General features: G+C 41.2%; 1 protein-coding gene across 2 annotated transcripts in view; it reads left to right on the forward strand.

Moving 5' to 3' along the window:
• The first annotated feature begins 19923 nt into the window (after window positions 1-19923).
• Window positions 19924-26111, forward strand: part of IGF2BP2 (insulin like growth factor 2 mRNA binding protein 2) — a 151551-nt gene continuing 145363 nt past the window's right edge. For both annotated transcript variants that reach the window (XM_058556174.1, XM_058556176.1), the window contains exons 1-2: window positions 19924-20169; window positions 21738-21798. In XM_058556174.1, the coding sequence (XP_058412157.1) occupies window positions 19992-20169; window positions 21738-21798 (239 nt within the window). In that variant the 5' untranslated portion in view covers window positions 19924-19991. The remainder of the gene's footprint in view (window positions 20170-21737; window positions 21799-26111) is intronic.

The raw sequence follows: 26111 nt of genomic DNA on the forward strand, positions 1-26111 counted from the left end.
ATTTTATCCTGGACCTTGTAAATGTTGTAAAGATTCTGGATTTTGTTATATTTCTCTAAAGAATTTTTTTTTTTTAACTGGCAGTTTATTTGACTGGACTTGAACTGTAAACTCTATCTTTTGGATGGTAGCTCAAATGTCAATTTGATTCTTTTGTTCTTAGCTCAAGTCTGTCCAATGGATATGTGGTTCAGCAATCAACCAGAAATTTGGACAGAGTTTTAACACAGAATTTAGGGCTCTCCCTTTATGACTCTTTCCTTTCTAAGATCCCACCCTCCCCTCTCCAGCAGCTGGGGTTTCCCTGAACGTAGTTCTGTGGTGGTTGAGACCCGAAAGATAGCAAGTGTTCTGTTTCAGTTATCCCATACAGTGCTGACTGTGGCTTTTCTTCAGGCAAAAAGCTCTAAAAATGGATAACTTACCCTGTGATGTTTCTTTTTTTCCCTGAGTATTGACTCCTCCCAAAAATCTGTCTGCTTCTGATTACTCTCCAATGTCTTCAGGTTTTGTGCTTTCATATTTTGTCCAGTTTATAGTAATCTGTGGGAAGATTGAGTCTGCTAGGAGCTACTCAACCACACATCCTATAGTCTATTCTTGTTTTGAATCATATGCTTAGGATAAATTTTCAGGATTGAGACTTATGAAAAAAGGTATAAAAATTTTATGTTTCATAGTTTTCTTGCTCAAAGATATTATTAAATATTAAAGAATATTTAGAGAATCTCATTTAAATTTGTTTAGTTCTTGTTTCATTGATTGAAATAAGTTTCTTTTATTTATTTTTTTTCTTTGAGTTTTCTCTCCTTCCATTAATTTACTTTCTGGTAGTCTCATTTAGCATATGTTTGCTTTGAACATAGATTCATATATATTTTTTAAAATGTAGTGATAACATTTTCTTAAATGGTGGAGGATAGAACATGAAAGAAAATACTTCTGTCTGAATTCTTATCCTAAATAATCAGATGCCCTAAGATGCTGGACCACAGAAAAGAATATTCTATAGTTTTAAAAACTAAACTATAGAAGAACATTTAATGATTTTGAAAATAGCTCATGGTATACTGCAAAATATAGTTGATTAAAATAAATATGATCTCATTTTTGCAAAAAAAAAAAAACAAAAAACTGGAGGGCTACAAATGTGGGGCCAGCAAGTGGACTCCCAGGGTACAGTTTACAGATTGAGTCATGGTTCTCCAAAACTCATGCAAGGTACCCACAGTGACTTGGTCTTAGGGCCTTCCAGCTCCAACCTCAAAGGTTGTTGAGCCTAGAACCTTCTACTCTTTATAGTCATATTGTTGCTGTGGTGTCAAGATGGGCAGAATATATTTCCACGCCCCAAAAAGAAAAGAACTTCCTTCTGAACTCTGGAGATCAGTCTATTTCTACTCTTTTCCTCATTGTTCATCCCTACTCTGGGCCTGGCCCACATCAACTCTTTTTCCCAACCCTAGACTTCAGAGATTTGGGGTTTGTTTTCCTTTTTTCTCAGAATGCCATGTATTTCTATGTAAATATCTCCCTCCTCACTGGAGACTAGCTCTCACACCAAGCAATGAGGCAGTTTGCATTAAATAAAGGTCTTGTTATGCTCTTTTCCCAGATGGCGAGAACCTGTAGATTCTACATTTGCACAACCAAATTTGAACTTGTATTGAAATAGCAAGAGATTCAATTCTGTTACTCAACACGAACATCTTTACGTTTCATATCAATCAGTCATAACAATTTTATATAAAATATAACAATCCGTAACTCAATGACAAAACCATCATCATTTATTTTTCACTATGTATCTTCAGACTGGCTGAGATTTAAGCTTTACGCTGTAGGTTGGGTCTATGTTTGCTCCATGTATTTCTCATTCTCCTTGGACCAAAGGTTATCTGAAGCATATAATTCTCATGGCAAAAGGCAGGAGTACAAGAGAAAAGGCCCAATGGTGCTAGCCCATTTTAAGCCTTCCTTTTCATTATTTTCACCCTCAGCCCATTGGCCAAAGCAAGTCACATGGCCAAGCCCAGAATCAAGGTGCATGGAATACATTCTATCCATCATGAGGCCACAGCAAGGGTGTGAATGTAAAATACTCCTACAGGGCAGTGAATAATTGGGACCAATAATTCAATCTACCACACCTAGGGTACTGTATTTGTGTTTCTTTTACACATGGTTTCTCAATTTAAGTAATATTCAGCAGCTGTAGGGGCACAGACTTTATAGTCAAGTCGACTTGGGTTAGAATCTTTACTTCGGCATTTTACTGCTATGAGAACTTGGGCAAATTACCTCACCTCTCTGAATCATGCCTCCTTTCTGTTCCCCATAAATCATCCACAATTCCATCACCCAGATTTAAACTCTGTAAGTATTTTGGTGTGTTTATTTTTTCTAAGCATATATTGATTTTCTCCACAAATTTGGAATAATACGTTTTTAAAAAAAATTTAACTTCAAAATAGCATTTCGTAAAATATAGGAAAAAAGTTTTAAAAGAACAATTTTTTTCTGCTTCCCTCCCCAATTCTTGTCAGAGTTCAGGTGCTGGTGGTGGTGGTCGGAGGTGTGGCTTAGGCTGTACTCACGCCAGAATTAATGTGAAAACCTTGGTAAAAATATGGATTCTGAAGGCCCTCAGACTTGCAAAGACAGAACCGCTGGGGCTGGGCCTCTGAATGAGACACCCCCACCTTCAGGATGGGCTGATTTCACAGTCAATGGAGGGGGTTAAATTCCTAAAGGGACACAAGCTACTCCTGCTTTCCATCTTGGAAGTCATGAACACTCAGAGTGGTTATCCAAATATTTTAAATGGACTGCCAGTTCAGCGAAAAGCATAGTTTTTAACTGCTGCCTAATTTTTATCATATGGATATACCAATTTATTTTCCTTTCACTGGCCATTCAGGTTGTTACCAACTTGTCACTATCTCAAATTATGTTATTATAGGCATAATAAACATATTATATATAAATCTTTGACCACATTTCTAATTATTTCCAGTGGAAAGATTCCTAGAAGTGTGATCACTGAGCCAAAGGGTATAAACATTTTGAAGGCTCTTGATAAGTACTATATTGCCAAATTGCTTGACAGAAAGGTTATATCAATTTATTCTCGCACTAGCATAATCTTTAGAAGGCATTGTTAATGCTTTTAGATGGAACTCCAAAATGATTGTTTTCACTTAGGGTGAGACTATAAAACTGTCACAGAATAGAATGGGATGTGGAACACTTAAATTTAAATTTCTTTTAAAAACTGAAGTTGTAAGAAGCAATAAAATTTTTGGACATGAAAGATAATCTAATTTTCATTAAATATTCTAATAATTGATGTCCTATAGAATAGTACTTATAGAAAGCAAACTGCAAGGCTAAGGAAGCCTTGAAAGTAATCTTCAGAGATTTACAGGTAAAGAAAAATCAGAATGACAAATGGAAGATAGGGGTAGGAAATAAACCAGAATCTCTGTCAATTCACTTCTAAGAGGAAAAGAAACAAAATGACAAAATAAGCTCAAGCTAGGAAATAACTTAAGCACAATATAGATTGATTTACGAAACATATTGAAGGGAAAAATGGTATTAGAGGAAAATGCCTTGTGTTCTAATCAAAATATTGGAAACACCCAGAGGCGATCCTAGAAGACTCTGAAGTCACCTCTTAAATTGATACTGACGTGAAGAGGATGAAAACACTGAAGATGACGCTGGCAGTGGCACTCAGAGGGCAGCCTGCAGACTCCTCATCACCAGGGTAACCCAAATGTCAGCTGAGCTCTGCTGGTCCCTTCATATCTAGATCAGATGAACCTGAGCCCCATGGTGCCCAGCTGAGGTCCACAGCCCTACCACGCCTTCTGCTGATTCACAATGGCATGCATTTCGGAGGCCCCCTCTGCCTCTCAGCTCTAGGTTTTCTGAGACCATCTCTGTGCCCCAAGGTGTCCATATGGTTCCTTACTCCTCTTTAAACAAACCCCGACTCACACAGAACATTAGTGTGTTCAAGTTCACCAAGATGTGGGGTTTGGGGAAGGGTCACATTGTCCATTATACCACAAAGCACTTAAAATTACGTTTTAGGCTTTCTGATTCCTAAATGTCCTCTTGATCATTCCCTCCTGGAGGTTTCTCACTGGCTTTTACCCCACGCCGCGCCCTTACTCCAGCAGTCTCCTACCCCTCCCCTCTCCTCATCTCACTCCCCCATCCTATAGAAAGAACCTTCTCCCCACCTCGACCCCCCAAGAAAAATTAATTTCCTGCTTCTGCAGCCTGCTGGCTCTTTTTGGTTGCCTGAGCCCTAGCCAGCCCTTATGCCCTAGAGGCTTATCATGGTATTTCCTGAAACAAAGATAGCTACTTTCCCAAGAAGAATTCTGCTAATAGATCTTGCCGCTGAAAGACACCCCCAAAAGATGATTAGATCCAGCACTCTGCCTTCAGCAGGTAATTGAGATTCAGAGATTAAATGAATTGCCCCAAGTTCATAAGAGTGAAGTGGTGAAGACTAGACTCCAGGTTTTCTATTTCTAAAGCTGAGACTTTTCCTTGTCAAATTTATGTTTACCACGTGATGGTGGCCATTCCTTTGTTTCTGATATGAGTTAATAACTTACTTCAGAACGCCTGCTTTGGTCTCTCATCAAAAGCAGCATCTTGGTCACCATTCTTTGCACCTTTTGGTTTTGGCAACAGTTTTTAGGAGTAACTGAGTTGGACAATTCAAAATTCTTTACTGCTGGATTCAAAAAGTCGGAGAACTGCTAAATTGAATAGTGTCATAGACCTTGTAGATACAGTAACTACCCACCTCTACCTCACCTTCTTCTCTTCTCTCAGAAAAGACAGACCAGATGAAAAGCTTAAAGAGAGTTGGGCATAACGCTAGTTTTAAAATTGAATCATATTTCCCACTGACTTCCATTATTAACTTGATGATGCCTTATCACAGAAAAAAATATTTTGCCTCTAAGTAATATTTAAGACAGCAATAAGATTTTATAAACTAGTCTTTTAAAAAATAATTCAAAGTAAGCCACAAGGTACAGTTACTCTACTGAACCAAAACCAAATTGGTATTTTTATGAAGATGCAGAAATTCTTCCTCCTCAGACTGGAGTATAATGAAAAGATGCTCACTGGTGCCCTGCCTATCTTTTACATTTAGTCTTTCAGTCTAGCTTGAGCCCAGGATAAATTCCCTTAGAGAGTGCAGCAGGAGTTAGCTATTTGTTTATGTCACTGACCTGGTGGGGACTGCTAATAGCTCTATGTTAGTTGTTCTTTTTAAAATAGCAACAACCACAAAAAATTGCCTATAAGCAGCTGCATGTGTCTTATTTAAAACTGTCCATCTGAATAATGGCAAACTTCTGATAAAAACAACAATTTCTGTTTTGGCATGGTACTTATTTAGCTGTTCTTTTTGATAGTAATTAGCTAATCAGATCAGCTGCTTCTGAAGACCACTTCTGGTGTGATTGCTAAAAATGTCTTTCATATAAAAGAAGGTGATTTTTAAAAAAATGTTATCCAGGAGGGTAGATACCCAATTTATCTAAAATGGGGAAAAAAGTTACATGGATAAATGAAAAGAAATAGAAGTACCTAGGATATAAAAATAGATATCTCCCATTCAAACTAGAATTTAGTCTGTCCATTCTAATAATATCAATGGTCATTGGCTTTTAAGACATAGAAAAGAAAATCTCAAAAACCAATTACCAGATGCGGCACTGATCTTAAAACAAACCACTGAGGCAAATGGCATCTTGTTAAATATGTTGGTGACTGCGGCAGTATCATAAAAACATATAACTTCTGTGAGGATTATTCAGTTGAATAATATACCAGCCATGCCCCTCCCTCCTCTTCTCAGAAACACTGTGAGAGCCAGAGATTTCTCTGGCTTTGAACAAAAGGACTCACCAGTATTATTGTATGTTTTACCAGGCAGTTCTTTTTATTTTATTTATTTATTTATTTTGTTGTGAAGAAGATCAGCCCTGAGCTAACATCCATGCCAATCCTCCTCTTTTTGCTGAGGAAGACGGGCTCTGAGTTAACATCTATTGCCAATCCTCCTCCATTTTTTTTTCCCCCAAAGCCCCAGTAGATAGTTGTATGTCATAGCTGCACATCCTTCTAGATGCTGTATGTGGGACTCGGCCTCAGCATGGCCGGAGAAGTGGTGCGTCAGTGCGTGCCCAGGATCCGAACCCTGGCCTCCAGTAGCGGAGTGAGTGCACTCAACCGCTAAGCCACGGGGCCGGCCCTACCAGGCAGTTCTTTATTGTGCCTCCGCTTCAACATTACCAGAAAATGCCAACAATGCTGGACTTCCAGAATTTTTGTTTAGGTTTATTTTATAATTTTATTTATTTATTTTTTCCCCCAAAGCCCCAGTAGATAGTTGTATGTCATAGTTGCACATCCTTCTAGTTGCTGTATGTGGGACGCGGCCTCAGCATGGCCAGAGAAGCGGTACGTCGGTGCGCGCCCGGGATCCGGACCCCGGCCGCCAGCAGCGGAGCGCGGGCACTTAACCGCTAAGCCACGGGGCTGGCCCTAGGTTTATTTTAAAGTCACATAAGTCCAATACTTTATTTGGGCAAAATTGCTAATTAACAACTCTGGTTTGAGGACAACAGGTCTATTTCTGTCTTTCACACTTTCCCCTATGTCCACCCTCCCTTCTTTGGAAATTTTTTTTAGGAAAGAAAGTTAAAATTAAATATATATTAAAAATATTACTCAGCACCTTCTCCAGACCTGGCACAGATGTTTCAAAAGCACATAAGACAAACTCTAAGTGTCCAGCGAAGATGGCCTGAATAGATTGAACCACCACGATGAACTCCATTTCTATAAATGACCTGATGGTTTTGTCTAGCTCAAGTTCTTGGCCTTTCCAGGTCTAACGGCCATCCCTCGCCCCGGATCTGACTCCCAAATAGTCTCATTTCACACTGTTGGGGTCAGAACACAATAAGAAACAGGTTTAGTTCTGGGGATCACAAACTTGCATACTCAAAGGTGGGTAATCAGAGTGGTGAAGAGTGAACCTTGGCTCATGAGGAGATGTTGAGGGAATGGGGGGGCTCTGAAAGAACTGAGAGGCCACGCTGATTGATAATATTGAAAGGCAGGGGAGGAGACTGTCCCATGTAGCTCCACAAAGCATTACCACAAAGAACAGCACCTTGCTTTGCCTCCCTGAGGCTCAGATTCTTCATTCATAAAATAAGCTGGTGCGCTTGAAGATCTTGAAGATTTCTTTTAGCTCTAAATAGTTTTGAATCTATAATTAGTGGGGAAATTGATTTCACATCAATTCAAAGAAAAGCTTTCTTCCAATCAACCAACCTTCCAATAATAGGCAGCTTCAGGAGATGGTGAGCTCTCTGTTGGTATGGGCAGAGTTGGGGTGACAACCTGTCAGGAAGCTTGTGGCAGGATCTTCTGCATCCACTGGGAAGACGGACCAGATTACTGCTAAGGTCCTCTCAAACTTGGTCTGGAAATTTTTCCTGTTTCAAGTAGTTGCCAGAACAACTCCCATTGCAGTGATGCTCAAGTGCTCACAGTCAAGAATCTCAGCTGGAGGAGGGAAAGCCCGACAGTCTGCAGTAGCATCTTCACCTGCCATCTACTGAGTGACAGGCCTGGTGCCAGGTACTTGACATATAGCATCTTGAACTCTTATACCAATTCCATGAGATAGGTAGTATTCTCCTTTTACAAAACGCAATTGAGGCTCAGAGAGGCGAAGTAACTTTATTAAGGTCACAAAGCTAGTAAGTGAAAGTTAGGGAATTCAATTCTAGGTCTACTGACTTCAATACAGCACTTTCCACAGTTCTTTCCTGTCTCAGAGGAGCAATGTTCAATGGGAGGAGGCAAAGAACATAGAGAAGGGGTAGAATATCAAGGAAGCGAAATGTAGTATAAATGACAAACCACGAACTAAAGACTAAACTTCCACGGCCTGTGGGCAGGGAGGGGTGTTTACTTCCATGCTGAGTTTGAGAGGCCACTATACCAATAATGGACATTTGTAAAACAAGAGGCTCCCGGTGTTTCTGCTGACATGACTGTTTTGGACTGAATGTTTGTGTCCCTCTCCGGAGAATCTGGCAAGATTCCCTTACTGGGAATATCCCCAGTCTCTCTTCAGGCATTTACCACTTTTCAACCTTTATTCTAATTATTTGATTCATGTTCCCTTAGACCATAGATTCACTGACTAAAGTTGTTTTTTATTGTTACTTTATTGTTTTATTATGTGCTGTACATTTACATACTTAAATGTATTATAGTACTGCTTGCATATCTTCCACGTGCCCTTCCAAATCCACTCTCCACCCTTCCCTGCCCTATTGTGTGCTGGAGCCTGCGTGTTACAAATGGCACTAATGGGCTCTCTTGCCCTCTGCCTTCTGCTTTGGTTCAGCCATTAGGGGGCACTGGCAGGAGTAGGAGAAGAGTAAGATATTTACTCCCTCAGCTCCCAATCTGTCATGCTGCAGGGAGCAGTGACTGTTTTACCCAAGTCCAAGGTTTCTGTGGGGCAGTCCTCTCCTATAGCTCTGTCAATTCCATTCAATTGTCCCTCCATCTCATCACTCTTTACGCCAAGCAGTGGTGACGGCTCCCTCTTGCTGCTAGTGGCAGGGTGCTTCATCAGCCCTTGTTTATGTCTTTTAACCCTACTCACACCTCTAAATAGTACTTCTATTAGATTCTCAATCACTCTGATTGAGTGTGCTGTCTGTTTCCTACCAGGACCCTGACTAATAAATGTACTAAAAGCCTCATTAAAAAAAAAGAAAAGGTCCTGTCACTGTTGTAGTAGCTCTTTCCCTTGGTACTCATCTACGTATTTCTAACTAATTCGCTTACACCATTCCTTGATTTATAAATTTTAGCCATTATCTATTGACTTCCCATTGAGGTCAGTGACATTTAGCTCTTCCACATCTCTCCCTTTCCAACACAGTTAGAACCCAACGTTTTTTGTTAAATGAGATTGGTGAGTGGAAAGACAGTCTTCATTCTTAGACAAGATGATTCAACATCAAAAAGATGTCTATTATCCCTAAGTTAATTTATATAATGTATGTGATCTCAATAAAATACCAACAACTTTTTATGGAGCTTGACAAGCTGTTACTAAACCTCGTATGGAAAAACAAACATGAAAGAATAGCCAGGAAGACACTAAAAAAAAAAGGAGAAAAAAGCTACAAGGGGGATTAGGCATACCAGACATTAAAATATACTATAACGCCTTTATAATTAAACAGTGGGTGGGGTATGGGCACATGAATAAATAGACCAGTAGAAAAGAAAGTCCAGAAATAGAACCAAGTACATATGAAACTTTAGTATGTGATAAAGGTGGAATCTCAAAATACCTGGGCTAAAATTTTTTTTTAATAAATAGTACTGGAATGACTAGTTAGCTATTTGGAAAAAAAGGTAAAATTAGATCCATACCTTATACCACACACAAGAATAAATTTCAGGTGGATAAGGGATCTAAATGTAAAAATGAAACCATACAGGTCCTATTAAAAAATGAGTGACTTCCTCCTTAACCTGGGTGTAGAGCAAAGCTTTCTAACTATAACTCAAAATCAAATGAAATGAAAGAAAAGACTGATAAACTTGACTACATAAAAGCAAAATTTTTGCACGAGAAAAAACACCATAAATAGAACCAAAAGACAATTAAAACCCAGGAGAAAATACTTGCAACATGTATCACAGATAAAGGGCTTATATCCCTAATATTTAAGTAATTCATAAAAACTGAGGAGAAAAATAGATCAAAACCCAACAGAAGAATGGACAAAAGACATGAACAGAAAAGGTACCAAAAAAGGAAATAAAGATGATCCTTAAACATATGAAAATAAGTTCCTTCTCACTCATAATAAGAGAAATACAAATTAAAACTTCACTGATATATCATTTCTCACCTATCCAATTGGCAAAAACTAAGCAGTACAATCACACACCTCGTTAGGAGGTTGTAGTGAAACAGGCACTCTTATACCTTGCTGATGGGAATGCAAGTTGGTATAATCTTCACGGAGGAGAATTTTACAATATATATTTAAAACACATGTACGCATGCACGTAATCTTTTGACCTAGCAATCCCACTCCTAAGAACTTACCCTGAAGATAAACCTCCAACAATACAAAAAATATATACATAAAGGTTATTCATAGCATTGTTTGTAAAACTAAAAATATTGGCAACCACTGACATGCACATATATATGAAACATGAGCACTATGCAGTTGTTAAAAAAAAAAAAAAGAATGAGAAAGATCTCTATGAACTGATATGGAGTGATTTCCAGGATATATTGTTAAGTGAAGAAATCAAAGCACAAGACAGTATCTGCAGTGTGCTACATTTTTTGTAGGAAAAAGGAGGAATAAGAAAACATACATGTATACGTTCATTTGTGCAAAAAGAAACACAGCAAAGATAAACCAGAGACTAATAAGATTGGTTACCCTCGGGGATTGGGTGGGAATGGGCTGGATAGAATAGAAGGAATGCAGAGCGGATGGAAATCCTCTGACTATCCCTTCTGTGTTTTGGAACCTTGTTAATGTTCTACATACTCAACAATAACTGAAAGAGAAAAATAAAATCAACAAAGATGGAGGGAAAAACTAAAATGTAAAAAAACGAATGAACCAACCAAATTTCAAATGATAGCCAACACTGAAGGGGGAAATAAAACTCAAGTAACTTTTGAACACTGTATTTAGACTGTATACCCTCAAGCTAAACACAAAAGAACTCTAAACTAATATTAGATAATAGTTAGAAGCCTAGTTAGTAGCCTTCTTTTTCGCAGAAGCATGGCTTACCAATTCTGTGTATTCTAGGATTGAGCAAATAAGTAAATCTATTGTGGGTAATGGGAGCCAAGTTTCTTACTGTTAGAGGAGAGCCGCAAATATGAAAAGTGGGAAGGAGGAGAGGATGAATCCTGTAGCGTTTCACTGGAGTCAGAGGTATCAGTGTAAACTTGTCATTTTTATATAGTAATAGACAGGTAAATACAGACTGATATAGAGCTGGATATGTGTGCATTTACATATATAATCTATTTCCTAGCTCTTTCTGCTGAGAGTGGCTAGAATCAAAAGTATTCCAGTAGCAATGAGCATATCCAGCACGCAGATCTTGGTTTCCAAATACTGTTCTCTGCTAAAGGAGCACCAGGGCTCCAGGAGTGAGGCAGAGAATGTACAAACCTGGAACAATGTCAGAAGTTCACAGGCTCCAGCTTGAAGGGGTTCTCTCTGGCCATATCTGGGACAATCTGAGCATCAAAATACTTGATGATAGTAAAAGTGTATAACACTTTGAATAAAATAAGAATCCATTAGTCCACACTGATATAATAAATGGGGGAGAAGGGAAAGCTCTTCCTTACAATAAAAAGCCAATAAATATAAAAGTAATGATGAAATTAGAATTAACATTTGGCAACCATAATAATAATAATAATTAATCTACCCAAGAATCAACAATAGGTACTAAAACTAATGGTTGAAATTCTGAGGAGTAATAAGAGTATTTACATAGTTTCAAAGTATTTCAAAGAGATACTTAGTAACTTTATAATAGAGAAACTTGGCACACACCACCGTCAGCAAGTGATCAGTTATTATCACCCAAGTTGGTAATGGGACAAATCAGCATTATGTGTCTCCTGATACAATGCACAATATCACTTCTGTGGTATTCCTGCAAGAAAATCTACAACCTAAATCTAATCATGAGGAAACATCAGACAAACTCAAATTGAGGGGCATTCAACCAAATCAGTAGCCTGTTTTTGTCAACAATGAAAACAAAGACAGACTGAGGAACTGTCCACAGTAAAGGAGAGTAAAGAGACAGAACAACCAAATTCAACAAATGATTTGGGATTTTCTTTTGCTATAACAATTATTGACAAAATTGGTGAAATCTGAAATAGGGTTGTAGATTACATAATAGTATTAATGTTCATTTCCTAGTTTTGATCATTATACAGTAGCCTCCCCTTATTCGCAGAGTATACCTTCCAAAACTCCCAGAGGATGCTTGAAACTGCAGATAGTACCGAACCCTAGATGCACTGTTTTTTCCTATATATACATACCTAGGATGAAGTTTAATTTATAGATTAGGCACAGTAAGAGATTAACAATAACTAATAAAATAGAACAATTATAATAATATGCTGTAATAAAAGTTACTATAGATCTTAGCAATCTCAGCATATGATTTTTTTCTTATTAAGTCAAAAACTTTCACCTTTTCACTTAAGAAGCTTTTCACAAAAAGAAGCACTTTATGGCTTCTCTTTGGTATATCTGAATTGCCAGCATTACTCTCGCACTTTGGGGCCATTATTAAGTAAAATAAGAGTTACTTGAACACAAGCACTTTGATACCATGACAAGTTGATCTGATAACCAAGACAGCTACTAGGTGACTAATGACGGGCAGGTAGCACATACAGAGTGGATACCTGGAGATGATTCACGTCCCAGATGGGACTGAGCAAGGCAGAGAGATTTCACCACACTACTCAGAACAAGCACACAATTTAAAACTGTGAATTGTTTATTTCTGGAATTTTCCATTTAATATTTTCAGACTGCAGTTGACTGCAGAAAGCAAAACCGTGGATAATGGGGGACTACTGTACTGGCGTTATATAGACAGTTCTTTTTTTCAGTAGGTATAAACTGAAGGCTTTAGGCATAAAGGGACATCCTGTCTGCAGTTTACTCTCAAATGGTTCAGAGAAAGAGAAAAGGATAAAACAAATGTGGTAAAATGTTAACATTTGGGGAACCTGGGTAAACAGTATATAGGACTTCTTTGTACCATTCTTGCAACCTTCCTGTAAGTCTAACATTTTATATTTATATAAATAATGTTATATATTAACAGTCTAGCATTTTATATATGTTACATATATTTATATATAAATTTATATATATAACTAAAAAAATTTTTAGTTTTTAAAAAATGTAGATTCCTGGGCCCCACCTCTGAAATTTTTGGTTCAGGAGTTCTAGTGGTGTGTCTTGTGAATCTGTATTTTTAAAGTTCTTCCGATGATTATGATGCTTAACCTGGTTTGAGAATCATCCTCTGCCAGATAAATAAAAATTTTATTGCTGAAGAGGTAAAAAAAGATAACACCCATTTACCCACCACCCAGCTTTAAAAACAAAAAATAGTTAAAATGGAAATTCCACGTGTGCCCCTCCATCTCCTATTCCCTTATCCCAAACTTGGAGCTTTCCAAAGATAATCATTATCTCAAATTTGAAGTCTCTCAGTCCCCGTGCATGTTTTTATACATTTATACCATACAAATATGTCCATATCAGCAATAGAATTGTTTTGCATGTGTTCAGATTTTATAAATACTATCATAACAAACACTTCCTTCTACAACATAACTTTTCACTCAGCATGATATGTTTTGCTTTTTAATGTTGATCCATGTAGGCTATTTCATCCAGAGAGGGAAAAACTAATGATTCCAGAGAAAAAGAATAACGTGCATACTTGACCTCATGTATAATATTCAATTTATGACTATATCACAATTTATTTTTTTAATCCATTTTCTTGCTGATGGACACTTGAGTTCCATTTTTCACTATCCTAGTGATACAACGAAACTGGTATATGCTTCCTTGTGCACATGTAGAATTTCTTTAAAGGAGAAATTGCCAGGTCAAACAGTATGCATGTTTATTCGTTTTCTCTGAAGTCATCAGTTTTTTCCCCTTCTGGATCATGCATAGTTGTCCATAGTAAAAGGAGAGAAGGCAGCAGTCTACGGGCTCAGATGCAGGTATGTGGGCAGATATAGTGGGAATTTGTTGAAGTGCTCTTCTGATTGCTTCTATTTTCTCAGTGAAATGGAAAGCGAGGCTTTCAGCCGACACCTAGGGTGGATGAAGAGCAACTGGAGGGTGTGAAGAGAGATGAGGTGATACGAAAAGGCCTTCTAGGAGAATGGAAGAATGATTGCCAAGGAGTGCTAAGGGCCTATATCTCCAGTTTTACTAGATATTGATAAATTGCTCTTCAGAGTAATTGCACCAATGGACACTCTTGCCAGCAGTGTGGATGGTTGTTTCTGATGCTCCACACCTTCAGCAATATCTTGTATCATCAGAATTTTAAAACTTTTGTCAATTTGATGTTTGCGAACAGTTTTAATTTTCCCAATTACTCATGAGTTGAGCTTATTGTCCATTTGAGTTTCATCTTCTGCAAATTAGTCCATTTATATTTTTTCTCATTTTTCTAATGGCTGTCTTTTTCTGATTTGTAAGTTCTCTTTATATAGTTTGAATAATACATCAGTGTTCACATTATGACTGTACAAATATTTTTCACTGTTGAGCCTACAACCATTGCTCCTTTCTTGTATGACCATTTGTTTTTCTGAGAGTTAATGATTTCCTTGTTTTTCCATTTGCCTAGTTTTCCATATACCTGTGGTTAATTTTTTCCAAATGCTCCAACATGCCTAGCATCCTATCAGAAATAATTACTATGTATTCATACACAAGTTCCATTTTTTTTGTTCCTTGAAGTCCTCACTTTCTAAGCCATCTATCTTCTTGTTTCAATCTATACTGGTTGCTCTTTGGACGGCTGCATTGCTAGCATTCTGGATCTTCTATTCATAGTCTCCTGGGTTGGATTCCATTTCTCAAATCCCATGTCTTCCTCTTCCATGGTTTTGCTGGCACTTGTCCTCCAGTACTTTCCCAAAATGGGGGCATGTCTGAATCCTTGCATGTCTTTTTAAATGATGGTCTAACTAGGTTAGAATTCTAGATTGAAAATAATTTCCATTCAGTTTTGAAGGCAGTGCTCTACTGCTTTCTAGTTTCCTTTACGTTTTAGAAAAATACATTCACATTCTTTCCAAATCCTTCTTACGCGACCTATTTTCTCCCAGATGCTTTTATAATTTGACTGAGCTCTAAATTTCACAATGATGTGCTTTTGCTCTGGATCTTTTGTGCTGGGTGTTGAGTAAACCATTTTAATCAGGAGATCCATGACTTTAATTCTGAAAAAAAATTTTTTTACATTATTTTTTGTCCTCTTTTCTCAAACTTATTTCTGAATCCACATTTGGATTCGATTTTAGGTGTGGAGCAGATGCTTTCTTTATGTCTCTGTGCCTTTGCATATGCTATTCCTTCTGCTCAGGAGGCATTTCCTCTCCCACTCCTTCTCCTATCCTAGCAAATCACTAGCGATCTTTTAAAACCCATTTCCAACATCAGTTCTTCCATGATGATCCCCTCCTTGACCTTAGGCTAAATAAGATGGTCTCTCCTCTATGCTCACAAAGTCTTTTATGGTACCTCTAATAACATACTATAATCTATTTATACATCTGCCTCCCCCACTGATCATAAACTCCTTGAGAGTAAGATGTTTATTTCTGTATCCTTAGTGCCTAACATGGTGTAATGCCATGAATAAATGAATGAATTCAACAAAGGGAGAAAAGTGAACACTTCCTCCTGCTACATGTCAAGCGTCATGCAAAACAGGTACCATCACACACATTTTCATTTAATCCTTAGAGCAAACCTCAAATGGTCACTGTTTAGTCAACAAATATTACCTAAGTTGCCATTATGTGCCACGTTTGATACTGACAAAAGGGTGAAAAAAATACTGACAAAAGGGTGAAAAAGACATTTCTCCAGAAATTCACCATACAGTAGAAAAGACTTTTTTTCCTCATACAATTTTTAAAAATTGACATTTAATTCACATACCATAAAATTCACAGTGGTTTTTAGTCTGTTCACAAAGTCAGGAAACCATCACCACTAGATATTTTTTATTTGTATGAATGAAGTGCTGTATGTATCCTGGGGTCAAGTCAGAGGAAGAGGCAGGAGTTTACCAGCGGGAAAAAAATGCATTCCAGGGAAAGGGAGCAATACATGCAAAGGGGCAGAGCTCTGAGATGGCCCAGTATTTGGGAAACAGGAAAAGTGCAGGGGACCTGGAGTTTATGGTGAGGAAGTAGGTTGGGCTATTTTACAAATGAGGAATCCAAAGCTCAGAGAGGTGAATTAACTCAGCTAAGGTCAGACAATTTCTCTTCTGCCAACTCAAGAAAAGGTGTCTAAAGAAGGTTACCTTACCACCAAATCATTCCCAACGAGCAGGCAGGAGCTGACATCATCAAATACTATATTACCAAATACTGAATTATCTCCAAATACTGTTTTTCCCACAACCTTCCAGCAAATACACTTCATCTTCCCTCCCAACTCTTTACACTACCTACAAACATTGGCCATACTGACCACCACCATTAGTTGAGCAAAAACATTTCCATGGCGGTTTTGTTGATTCAAAAGGTTAAGGCCACCACAGTGATGCTATCAGAAGGTGCTCTGTCCATGGACAGAAATATTTTGGTCATGAAAGTCCAAGATGAAGCCTTAATACTTCATGGGCTCTTTGTTAGGCTAAAATGTGTTTGCCAGTAATGTTTAAAGTCCTCTGTATGACCAGGAAGAAATACTTCTACTTTCCTGGGCCTCAGTCTTCCTACCTGCAGAGTGACGCTAAGAAATCTTGTCCCAGCCACCTTACTACCATCCTGCCCCCAAAAATCATTGGAAAACCATGAGGAACTGTACTGCCTTTGAAACTCTTGGCGAAAAGGTTAATAGATGCTTTTAAAAGTAATATGCCTGCTGCAAGAATTTCTCCAACATTTGACCTCAGTTAAACATTCATAAAATCTTGGCTTATCAGGCTTAAATTCAATCTAGATCAATCTCCATTTCATCTCTGAAATGGAGGGTTGAGTTAGGGGAACTCAGGAAAAAAAACAGGTAGAAAATAAAGTTTTCTCAGGCAAGGGCAATGACCTCTGGATTTCTGGGTTTGCACTGGGGGGCTGTCCCCTTGTTGTCCCCCACACTCTATCATGTGAAAGAACAACTCTGAATTCTAGGATAAGGAACTGTGGGTACTACAAATCAGAGGTGTGGTGGGAACGTGTCCTCCATCACACTTACCATTCAAGCCCTTATGTAGCACCACTGTTTACAAACCACCAGCAGGACAAAAGACACAAATGACAGCAAAGAGCAGTTATTTCTCAGAAAAAAGTTTGCAAGTGACCTGGTGAAACAGGGTAGAAGAGTTCACCAGAAGTCACCTCTGCCAAGAATCCTTAGATGCTTGCTGCCCACTAGAGAATCCACGCTAAAATGTTTGCGAGTTTGCAATAGGACCAAGGAATTGACACGTCTGAAAATATTATACAACAAAAAACAATTTTACTAACCCTTCAGAAAAGAATGACACCTATTATCTCTGCCACTCTCATTTCTCTTTTAGAACATGTAACTTTGAATTACTGGAAAAAAAAATAAGCAAACATGCTGCCCTATAACATGAAGGTGACCATACCAATTAAGGCATTTGTGCAAATAATCTGAAGATAGTTACCTCCCAGTCTGCTGAGATATATGCACATACAGTAGTTTTCATTTGTCATTCTCTGCTACATTTCAGGGAACGTAGGTAGGGAAGCATCCATACCTAGTTTTTCTATTTGTTTGAGGAATAAAGGCAAAGTCCATTCCCAACTCCAGAAGTAGTAAAATCCAATTCCTCTTCTAGAGAGAGGAAATACATGAATATTTGAGACCAAGGCCAGAATTCAAGTAACTGCAAATATCTAGGCGAGAATGAATACATTATTTTCTCCTCTGAACAAGTAATTATTTAAGGAGCTCTGCTTCCCCAAAAGAAAGTATTTTAAAGCTCACAAGTTTCTGGGGGAAAGAAATGAAAAAAAGGGTCCACCGTGTCTCAACACACTACTCAGTTATCCTTCATGTAGCCCTCACCACAGCCCTGCAAGAGTTACGTTTTGTCCTCTTTTTATAGATGAAGAAACTTGGGCTCAGAGATGCTGGAACATTCTAGGCCACACAGCTGGGGGCAGAAAGGAGGAAGGTCTGAGTCCTCAGCAGATAGGCCTTCCACCCGCCAATGTTTCCCGAACAAGAATCACCTGAGAGTACTTGCGGACAATAAAAAATCCAGGCTCCCAGTCTTCAAAGGCGCCTGGGAACGTGTATCTTTTTTAATAAGCCCTGCTTCCGCGACCCTCTCCAACACAGTACTTCACACACCAGCCAGAAGACCCGAACCTGTTCCAACCCTACATTTGTGGCTTCTCCACCAAGAAACCCCCAATGCCGTCAAAAAAAACCCCATTTCTCCGGTCAAACCATCACCTCTTTTGAGGCCCCCAGAAGTCCAGATCTTGGAATCTTATTCTGCCTGTTCACCTCTGAATCCTGCCAATTTTTCTTCTTTCCTGGGGAATTTCATTTTCTGGCTGGGACCAGGCTCTAACCACCAGACTTCCAGCCGGGCCCCGGAACTCGCAACCGGCTTCCAGTCTATCTGGCTCCTTCCCTAGCCCCTCGGCTCGGGCTGCTCTCATCCCAACCCTGCCTCTTCCGTCGGTCACGTTGTTTCCTCCGCTTGGAAGGACCTCTTTCCTCTCCGGGCCCTTCCCAATGCTCGGGGAACTCCTCCACAGCCCGAGCACCTCCGCTTCCAGCCACCCTCGCCTCCCACCACCCTGGCTATGGGACTGAACCGGCCTCGCAGCCTTGCAGCGAGCGTTCGTCCTCCCGGACGCAGCCCCTGCCCCCTCCTCGCTGCCTCCCCACCCGCCACCTGGCTTCGCAGCGGCCGCTCGGGAAGCCCTCGGCACTTCCCAGAATAGAGAGCAGCTGCCAACGTCAGGCTGCAGCCCGCCGCGGGGTTCCGGGCGCACAGGGTGCGGGCGGAGGGGACGTGACTCCGCTCTGGCCTGCCGTCTCCCCTCACGGGCCGGGAAACTGAGGCCCAGGGCCGGGAGCAACTTCCCCGGGGTGCACTGTCCGGGAGGGCCCGGCCAGCCCCGGACCCCAAGCGTCCCGACTCCGGTCCGCGATCCCTCGACCACACGCACCGCCCGGTCGCCCCGGAGAGCGGGGCGGGGAGCGGGTTTCGGAGCGAGCGCTCCGCCCGGGAACGCGCAGGGCGCCAGACTCGGCCAACTCGCCGCGAAAGTTGTTGTCTCCCAGCCTGCCCTCGCCTCTCACCTCCGAGACACACCTTCCCGCTGGCCCTGGCAGCCGCGCTAGCACATCCGGTCCACCTTGCGCACACCCCTTCCACGCTCTCCCACAGCCCCTCTCCCTCCCACGCCTGCGGCTCCTAGCCGCTCCCCCGCGCCCCCTCGCGCACTCCCACCCGCGCCCGGGGCGCGCCTTCTCCTCCCCGCCGCTCGCCCGGCCTCTGCGCCGCGCCCGCCCGGGGTTCTGGCGCCCGGGAGCCCCAGCCCCCGGCCGCGACCCGCTTCCGCCCGCCCGGCGCGGGGCAGAAGCCCGGGTAGCCGCGCGGAGCGCGGGGGGCGCGAGGCGAGGGGCGCAGCGGCGCGGGGCGGGGAGGGGGCGCTCGCTCGCTCACTCTCGGCTGCGCACACGCCCGTACAAACTCTCACACAGACACACGCGGGGTGCGCTGCCGCCGCCCGCCGCTGCTCCTCCTCCCGCCACCGCCTTGAGAGGGAGAGAGAGGGAGGCAGAGAGAGCGCTTTGTCCGCGCGCCGCCGCCCGGCCCGGGACTCTGCCCCGAGGAGGCAGCCGCGCCGAGTCCCCGCCTCCGCCTCTGCCCCCGGGCGGGCCGGGCCGGCCGCGGTGGGGGGAGCCAGGCTGAGGGTGGGGGTGGGTGGCGGGCGGGCGGAGGGCGGGGAGGGGGGGCGGAGGAGGAGGAGGAGAGACGAGGGCAGCGGAGGAGCCGAGGAGCGCCGGGTACCGGGCCGGGGGAGCCGCGGGCTCTCGGGGAAGAGACGGATGATGAACAAGCTTTACATAGGGAACCTGAGCCCCGCCGTCACCGCCGACGACCTCCGGCAGCTCTTCGGGGACAGGAAGCTGCCCCTGGCGGGACAGGTCCTGCTCAAGTCCGGCTACGCCTTCGTGGACTACCCCGACCAGAACTGGGCCATCCGCGCCATCGAGACCCTCTCGGGTGAGCAGTCGGCGCTGTCCCCCTCCCCCCGCCTCGCCCTGCTCAGGCCGGGACGGCGCCCGGAGGGAGGCCGAGCCCTGCGGGCGGCGCCCGGCGGGGGCTCCCGCGCCCGCACGCTCACTTCCACGCACCAGACCCTCAACTCTCCCCGCCGGCCCGCTCCTGGGACGGCCCGCGCCCCTCCCCCCACAGCTCCGGACTCACCTCTTGCCCTCCGAGCCGCGGCCCTAGGGCGACCCCCGTGCCGCTCCAAGGGTCCCCGAGGCTCGCTCGCTCTCTGGGAGCACCCTTCGTTCGCCTGGCTCCCCGAGCTGCTCTGCAGAGTTCCCCCACCCCCATCCTCCGAGAGCCCCCGGCCCCCCTCTTCCCTGACCTTCCGGTCACCCTCTTTGTCAGGGACCCCCCCTCAAATCCTGCATCTCCTTCTCCCTTGACCGGACCTTACCCCTTCCCGTGCCTCGTGCCCAAGACCTCTCGCCCTCTGGCGTCCCCTGAGCCGCACTCTCCTTTCGAGCCCCCTCCCCACCTCGCCCCGCGGACCCCCACTTTCGGCACCCCCTCGGCACCTCCCTGATGATCCCCTCCGAGGTTTCGGGGCTCCCCCCACCCCAGCCCCTGCACGACGGCACATCTCTCTCGGTCCTCTGCCGAACCTCAGTCCCCTTTCGCTCGTCTCTCAAGCGCTCCTATTTTTCTCTGAATTTTTTGTCCGATTTTATTGAGAAGAACTCGGGGCTGGGGGCTTTCCGCCGCCTGTCCCCCCGCCTCCCGCTCGGCCAGAAGCACCTTTTTACGAGGTGCCCTGTCTCAACTCGGTGGGGGCCCGGGCTGAGAACCGGAGAAAAGGCGACCGGGGGGCCCGCGAGAGCGCTGGAGCCCAGACGGGAGACGGAGAGCGACACACACACACTCGCGCGCGCGCGCACTCACCAACTCTCCCTCTCGCACACGCACCGCTCGGAGCCGCGCTCGCCCCCAGGCCAGGAGCCTGCGCCCCCCGAATCCCGGCCGGGCCGGAGCCCCTTGCCCACCGGCGCGCGGGGTGGGGGCGGGGCGGCGGCGAGGCCAGAGTGACACCCAGAAGCCGGCGGCGACTGGGCTCTCGCAGCAGCGGACCCCGGGGGGCTTCGGCGCGTCTTCTCGGGGCCACGGGGAGGAGAGGGCAGGGAGGGCGGCACAGCGGAGCCTTCGGGTCCCGGGGTAGCGGAATGGAGAGGTGGGGGCCGGGAGAGGAGCGGGGCCGAGCCAGCCCTGCAGCTTGAGTTTCAAATGAGCTCATCCTTTCAAATTGGCGCCGCTCTTTATTAAATTTGTTTTTCCGGTAATGCCACCCACAGCTATACCTGGGGTCGGATCCGGGTTCGCACCCTTCCCACCTCATCCCGAGACCCGGGGCGCCCACCCTTCTTCCCACTGGGAACCAAGTTTGCCCAGCTCGAGCCGGGTAGGAGATCCCTTGAGGGCGCCCGAAGGCGGAGCCGGAGCGTGGAGTTCTGTGCGTGCCCCTCCTAGACCCCCGCGGGTTTCATCTCAGGAAGGTTCTGAGTGCTTTAATTTCTGTTTTAAAGGTAAAGTGGAATTGCATGGGAAAATCATGGAAGTTGATTACTCAGTCTCTAAAAAGCTCAGGTAAATATATTTTGCTTAGTTATTTTGTGATTGGGCTTACGTATAAGTAAAAAAACACACTCAATTTTTTAAAATGTGCTTTTATAGTTTTTAAAAAGGCTTTTGTTTGTTTTGTTAGGGGAGATAACATAGTTTAGAAAGTTGCATTTTTTACTTTCATTATATAAGGTGTTTACTGTACTTGGAAAATATCTGGTGCCTTATTGGAGGTGGGGGGTGGCAAACACTAGCTACGTTAAATTCGCTGGGATCGTTTAACTTGTTTATCAAAACTCGCCTCCCACCCCCCTACTCCCACCGCTACCCCCAACACAATGGCTACAAATGCTTGTGAAGACTTCCTGTGAGATGTTAAGAGTAAATATTTACTGTGTCAGCTAAATTGCTTAACTAAACTTCGCGATTAATTAGTTTTCTTTTTTAGATAGCTTAATGTTGAATAATAAAATAATTCAGTAAGGGGTCAATATTTTGCATAGTACTCTAAAGAAGTAGGTTGTTTGGATTGGATGGCAGTTAAAATCCAGACTTTTGTAGTCACTGAGCCTACTGAATATTGCTTCTAAGCGTTTTCTTGTTGTTGTTGTTGCTTTTAAGATATATTTGAGGCTAAACAAATATCACTCTGAAATCCATAGTTATATTAAAGTGCACTGTTGTTAATGAGGGAGTGAAAAGTTTTGTGGAGGTTGGGTTTCTCCACAGTGATTTGCTTTCATGAGAAATATCTATGAGGAGAGAATGAGGGAGAACATCTTTGTTTAAAGTTTATTGTGGACTTTAAATTTGGGCCCTTTATTACTCATTCTTAGATTTTTTTTCTCCTATGTGTCCTAACTTAGTTTGTATCCCATTCACATACATTTCTTCACCATTAGTCATTAAGCAGCTGAACTGGAGACTCCAAGTGAAGTCTTTGATTTACTACCTTTACAATTTGTGATACTCAATAGGGTAGCCACTTGATTTTTGCTAGGATTGAATAGATTTTAAAACAATCTTAATTTTATAACTACTTAGATGTTTTGTTAAACAGGTTTTTAAAAAATTGTGTGCACGTTTCCAGAAATGTTTTATTTTAACTAGGCAACAGAATATCTTTTGTTTGCAAATGATTCTGTGGCATATCAGAAAACTACTTAATACCTTTAAAAAAAGAGGTAAAAGTTATGATTTGCAGTTTCGTGTGTACTGTTAAGCTAGTTCTTCTTATCTCTAGGAAAAGAGGTAATGTGTAACTGATTGACTTTTCAATTAAGTATTCTAAATTTGTATACTTTTCTTTAAGAAAATTTTTTTTTGCTTGAGAAATCCAAATTGAAGCTTTCTGATATATTAAGTATTTATTGGAAGTTTAAATTACTCATCTTACAACACTTGAAAATTTGAATATATTGAACAAGGTTTGAAAGAACCAACTAAAATATTTGATGGGTTATGTTTCTATAAATGCCTAATTCTATTGGCTATAGAGCTGTTTTGACCCTTTTTTGGGGTTATAATTAGTAAAAATCACTAGAATTTTAACTTTGGTTAGTTGGGATCTCATTTTACGTTGCAAAGTACGTTATTTAATGTTGCAATATAAGTGAAATGCTAGTTTATCTAAAGTCATTAACATCTCCTAAAACTTCTCACAAATATGCTACTTTTTAACTTTTTTCTTTCAAAAATGCAGAGGTTATTTGCTGTTAGCTGGAGTATCATTGAAATAATTTTGTTGTGTTTATATAAGAATTCAGAATTGAAAGCATGTCCCAGATTTTTAGTATTACTTAAATAAAGAGCAGTCTAGGAGGTATACAGTCCTATTAGTACATGATTTCTTTGAACACGTGGGCGATATGAAATACCTAGGAGGTAGATTAAAATGCGCTGTGTATGATTCACTGCACTGAAGATGTCTGACATACCAAATGTATGCATAAGCTGCTGCTGTAGAGGGTTGCATCATTTCTGATTGGATGGTTTTAATCTTTTTTTTCCTTTCCTTTATTAGTTTAAAAGGCAGAAATTAGTTACTTGTACTGCAGGCTAAGGGAGAGATGGCTAATGACTGGTGTTGTGCACTGAGCTCAGACTCCTGGGATGAGGCAGCTGTACTCATGGACAGGGCACAACCACGGTGGTGGCTTTCAAAAAGCAGGGTACTGTGACATTTGAAACTAAAGCTTTTATGTTATATGGTGACTATTTTGGTGTTCTTTTGTTGCATTTCCATGAAAATTAACAAGTTAGAAGTAAATTTGTCCGCATCAAGTCAGTTCCATATGTGGTTTTTGTGTTAGTTGAAGTGAAAATGTGAAGAAAACAATTCATCCTCATTGCTTGCTTACTTAAAAAATCATTCCGCAGTTGAGTGCTCATTTTCTTTATATTGTTCAGACTTCTTTCTGTTCCTAAGAATCAGTTTTAATATCTACATTCCAAATAGATTTTTTTAAGCTAATGATACTTTGGAAAGAGATGTTTTTATCTTAAGTTATGAAATTATTGGCATGCCATTTGCTTACCAATTGGGTCTTTTGTTAAATATCATTCTAGCATCATTTTATATGTGCTATTATAGTAGACAGACTAGACACCATTATTTTCTCAAGGTCACTCAGAAGTAGAAAGTTCTTTTTTCTTTTTGCCACATGTGTTTCATTCTTATTAAATGCAAATTATTGTAATGTAAACCATGTACAAACCATCTATTTCTAGTCCTTTCTAAAGTTGGTTTCAGGCTCTGTTGAATAAAAATCTTTGGATCTTTTTTCTCTATTCATATTTTTTGGTAGTATATATGAGTCAAAGATTTCTGAAAGAGGAAAAACTGGTAAGAGATTTAAAATTCTGTTAAAAGTTGTGGAAACTTCCTTGATAGAAATTTTACTTTGATGTTGATGAGAGTTTAGTTTTAAAAAATATGTATATCTGTATATGTATCTACACGCATGCACACGTTACATAAATTGTTTTGAGCTGAGACATCCGCTAACCTGAATGTGCTTTGTAACTAAAGTTGAATGATTCTGTGAGAAACAAAACTTTAAAAAATGCCATTTCTGCCCACTTCTAGGAAGTAACTAAGTGGTGCTAGACATGCTTTCCCTGAGATGGTGTGAATACTATGAGGTAGTGTAGGAAAAAGCTATGAATTTGTCTTTCATGAGTTAAAAATCAGTAATTGTGTTCTCTCCAATGCAAATGAATTTGGTCTCCTATAGGAATGTTAAAGAAAACAGTATCTCAATTGTATTTTGCTTGTATGTACTACATTGTGTATAGTTGAATTAAATACCAAAAAAAAAAAAAAAAAAAAGACCCAACCTCAAGTCCTCCCTGCAACAAAGGCTTTTGCTGCATCAATTTTTAATTTTGTAGCAACAGAAAAGACTTTATTAGGTTAAAATCATATGGTAGCCTCCTATTTCAAGAATTTGTTGAGTTAGAAATTAATGCCTGGATTTAATTATATAGGTTTCATGTGTGGCTATAACATATATTAATATAAAATATATATCAAACTGTAAGGTTACTTTTGGTTTGGCTTTGAGTGGGACATTTAGTTTCACATTTTAAAAAAGGCTAATTATTTTTTCATATGATTCTAGGTAATGCCATAGAGAATTACCCATTTTTGTGACCTTTAAGAGATAAGCATTAGAATTAAAATAGAAGCAATAAAGAAAAAAATTACTTAATGATTCAGGTGATAATGTAGGTTTAAAATTCTAGTTTACATTTTTAAAAACCTGGTCATTTGATGTTTTTAAATTATTTAGTTAAATATTTAAAACCATTGAAATCTACAAATCAAAATAGATTTTATATCCTGCTTGATTTTCCAATTCTCTAAATTCATATCAATTTTAAATTGTATTGTAGCAATTTATAGTATTAAATAGCTAAACACCTAAACATTAATACTATAAGGTGATTTGGTAATATGTAATCCTTTTGCCAAAGGTGTTTTTTAAAATAATAATGTTTCCTTGTAATTATGGCTGGGTATAAGATGACCAGTAAAGGATGGGCTCAGAGTTTTGTTTTTTATTATGTTAACCTGGGATTATCATTTATATAGAGAAGATGAGAGAAGATTAGTAATATTTGTACAACACTTTTTATACATAATGCTCTCGAGTACAATATATTTTCTTTAAGAAGAAAATTTTTAAAGGACATTAGAAGATTTAGAACTAATTGCATATCAAAATTAACATTTCACTATTATTTTGAGTAAATGTTTTTATTTTATGGAGGTTGCTCCAATTTTTCAACTGGGGGGATATAAATGATGTTGAAATGTGCATAAAAGGTTAGTA

Source organism: Diceros bicornis, chromosome 15 (assembly GCF_020826845.1).
Source record: "Diceros bicornis minor isolate mBicDic1 chromosome 15, mDicBic1.mat.cur, whole genome shotgun sequence".
Classification (NCBI taxonomy): Eukaryota; Metazoa; Chordata; class Mammalia; order Perissodactyla; family Rhinocerotidae; genus Diceros; species Diceros bicornis.